The following is a 2,153-nucleotide window of genomic DNA, read 5'->3' as shown; positions in this document are numbered from 1 at the left end:
TTTGGAGGCTGTAAATTGCTTATAATTTCCCCAAGAGCACCGTCTGAAGAGAGTGTGTGCATTCTCTTGGTGATAATGTCTAGGTGATATGTCTAGGGCATGCCCCTCCTGTTGATGTTCAATAGGTCCAACAGTGGGGACAGTGAAACAGGCGTTGATTGGGTGTAGGGCTTGTGTGATGTAAATACCTTATGTGAGCCCCGGGACCGCGAGTCGTGAGACAACTGTAAAGGGGCTGGCACAGAAGGCAAGTATAAGTGTTTTTATTTTAACAAGACCAAACATGAGGAATAACAAGGGGTTGACCTAACAGTGGAAGATACAATTTTTGGTTAAAACATTTCTAACATTCTGAGCATGAAAAAGGCTTCCCCCTGTGTGACTTCTCTGATGTTTATTAAGAGTTGATTTCCATGTAAAGCATTTCCCCCATTAAGAACATGAAAAAGGCTTCTACCCTGTGTGAATTGTTTGGTGACTAAGAAAAGTTGATTTCTTCAAAAAACATTTTCCACATTCTGAACAGGGAAAAGGCTTCGCCTCTGTGTGGGTTCTCTGGTGGCTATCAAGATGCGCTTTCCGGTTAAAACATTTCCCACATTCTGAGCATGAAAAAGGCTTCTCCCCTGTGTGAGTTCTCTGATGCTTAACAAAATCTGATTTATGATTAAAACATTTCTCACATTCTGAACATGAAAAAGGCTTCTCCCCTATGTGAGTTCTTTGGTGTATAACAAGAATCCATTTATTGTTAAAATATTTTCCACATTCAGAACAGGGAAAAGGCTTCTCCCCTGTGTGAATTCTCTGGTGCTTAACAAAATTTGATTTCTTTGCAAAATATTTCCCACATTCTGAACAGAAAAATTCCTTCTCCCCTGTGTGAGTTCTCTGGTGACTAAGAAGAGATGATTTATTCACAAAACATTTCCCACATTCTGAACACGAAAAAGGCTTCTCCCCTGTGTGCGTTCTCTGGTGGCTATCAAGATGCTCTTTCCGGTTAAAACATTTCCCACATTCTGAGCATGAAAAAGGCTTCTCCCCTGTGTGAGTTCTCTGGTGTATAACAAGATTCCATTTCTGGTTAAAATATTTCCCACATTCTGAACAAGAAAAAGGCTTCATCCCTGTGTGAGTTTTCTGGTGCTTAACAAAATTTGATTTCTTTGCAAAATATTTCCCACATTCAGAACAGAAAAAAGGCTTCTCCCCTGTGTGAGTTCTCTGGTGTCTAACAAGATGTGATTTCCATTTAAAGAACCTCTCACATTCTAAACAGGAATATTGTTTCTCCCTTGGGTGAGTTTTCTGATGTGCGATAAGATCTGATTTCTGTATAAAACATTTCTCACATTTTGAACATGAATATAGCTTCTCCGCTGTGTGAGCTCTATGGTGGCCAACAAGATCTGATTTTTGATTAAAACATTTCCCACACATGAAACAAGAAAGTCTCTTCTGTAATGTGTGAATTTTTTTAATGCTTAAGTAAAGAATTTTCGAGGGGAAAACTAGTTCCATATTTTAAACGTGAAAATCGCTTATTTGCTCTAGGAGCAGTTTGTTTTTTAATTCTTATTTTGTGGCTTTGATTTTCCTTAGCAATCGGTAATGAATCAGACGACAGGACCTGTTTCAAAGGATCAGAGGACAGATCTTTGCTGTGAAGGGATGATGGTGTATCTGGAGTAATGAAATTGACTTCAATTGTATCCTGTGGGATCTCAAGATCATCTGATTTAAAAATTGAAAATGTCAGATGTCCCTCTGATCTCCTGGTACAGTCATCTGCCAAGAATAAAACCAATTATTATTTTTAAATAAAATATCCTTGAAATTTATATTTTCAAACATTTCTATTAAAAATGTCTGTAGAAATTGTAAGTTATGTAAAATATTGAATTATTCACGAAGACAATGACAGATCACAGTCTAATAGAAAACCTCATAGCATGAACCAGTAGAGTGTGGTGTTCAACTCTTTGTTCCTTCTGCCTCCTAAATATCTAATAAAAAGGTACCAAACAATGCTGGTTGTGTGTGCGAAAATAATACCATTAAAAATTTCTAGTCATCCTGCAAAAAGTCCCCACTCGGGTCCATCATTTGTCAAAAGAAAAACAAAGTTTTCCACATTATTAGTGTCTCAA

The 2,153-nt window shown here is 37.5% G+C and overlaps 1 protein-coding gene across 1 annotated transcript; it reads right to left on the bottom strand.

Moving 5' to 3' along the window:
- Positions 1–320: 320 nt before the first annotated feature.
- On the bottom strand, positions 321–1,659 carry LOC138651796 (zinc finger protein 84-like). Its single transcript, XM_069742297.1, has one exon. The coding sequence runs from the start codon at positions 1,522–1,524 to the stop codon at positions 454–456; it is 1,071 nt and encodes a 356-aa protein (XP_069598398.1). The 5' UTR covers positions 1,525–1,659; the 3' UTR covers positions 321–453.
- Between the last annotated feature and the right edge of the window lie 494 nt (positions 1,660–2,153).

Source organism: Ranitomeya imitator, chromosome 10, assembly GCF_032444005.1.
Source record: "Ranitomeya imitator isolate aRanImi1 chromosome 10, aRanImi1.pri, whole genome shotgun sequence".
Classification (NCBI taxonomy): domain Eukaryota; kingdom Metazoa; phylum Chordata; class Amphibia; order Anura; family Dendrobatidae; genus Ranitomeya; species Ranitomeya imitator.
The sequence above is the reverse complement of the archived record's forward strand: the minus strand, read 5'-3'. Positions and strand labels throughout refer to the sequence as shown.

Excerpts from the sequence above, each read along its gene's own strand:
- LOC138651796 (XM_069742297.1), bottom strand. The coding sequence starts at position 1,524 with ATGGAACTAGTTTTCCCCTCGAAAATTCTTTACTTAAGCATTAAAAAA.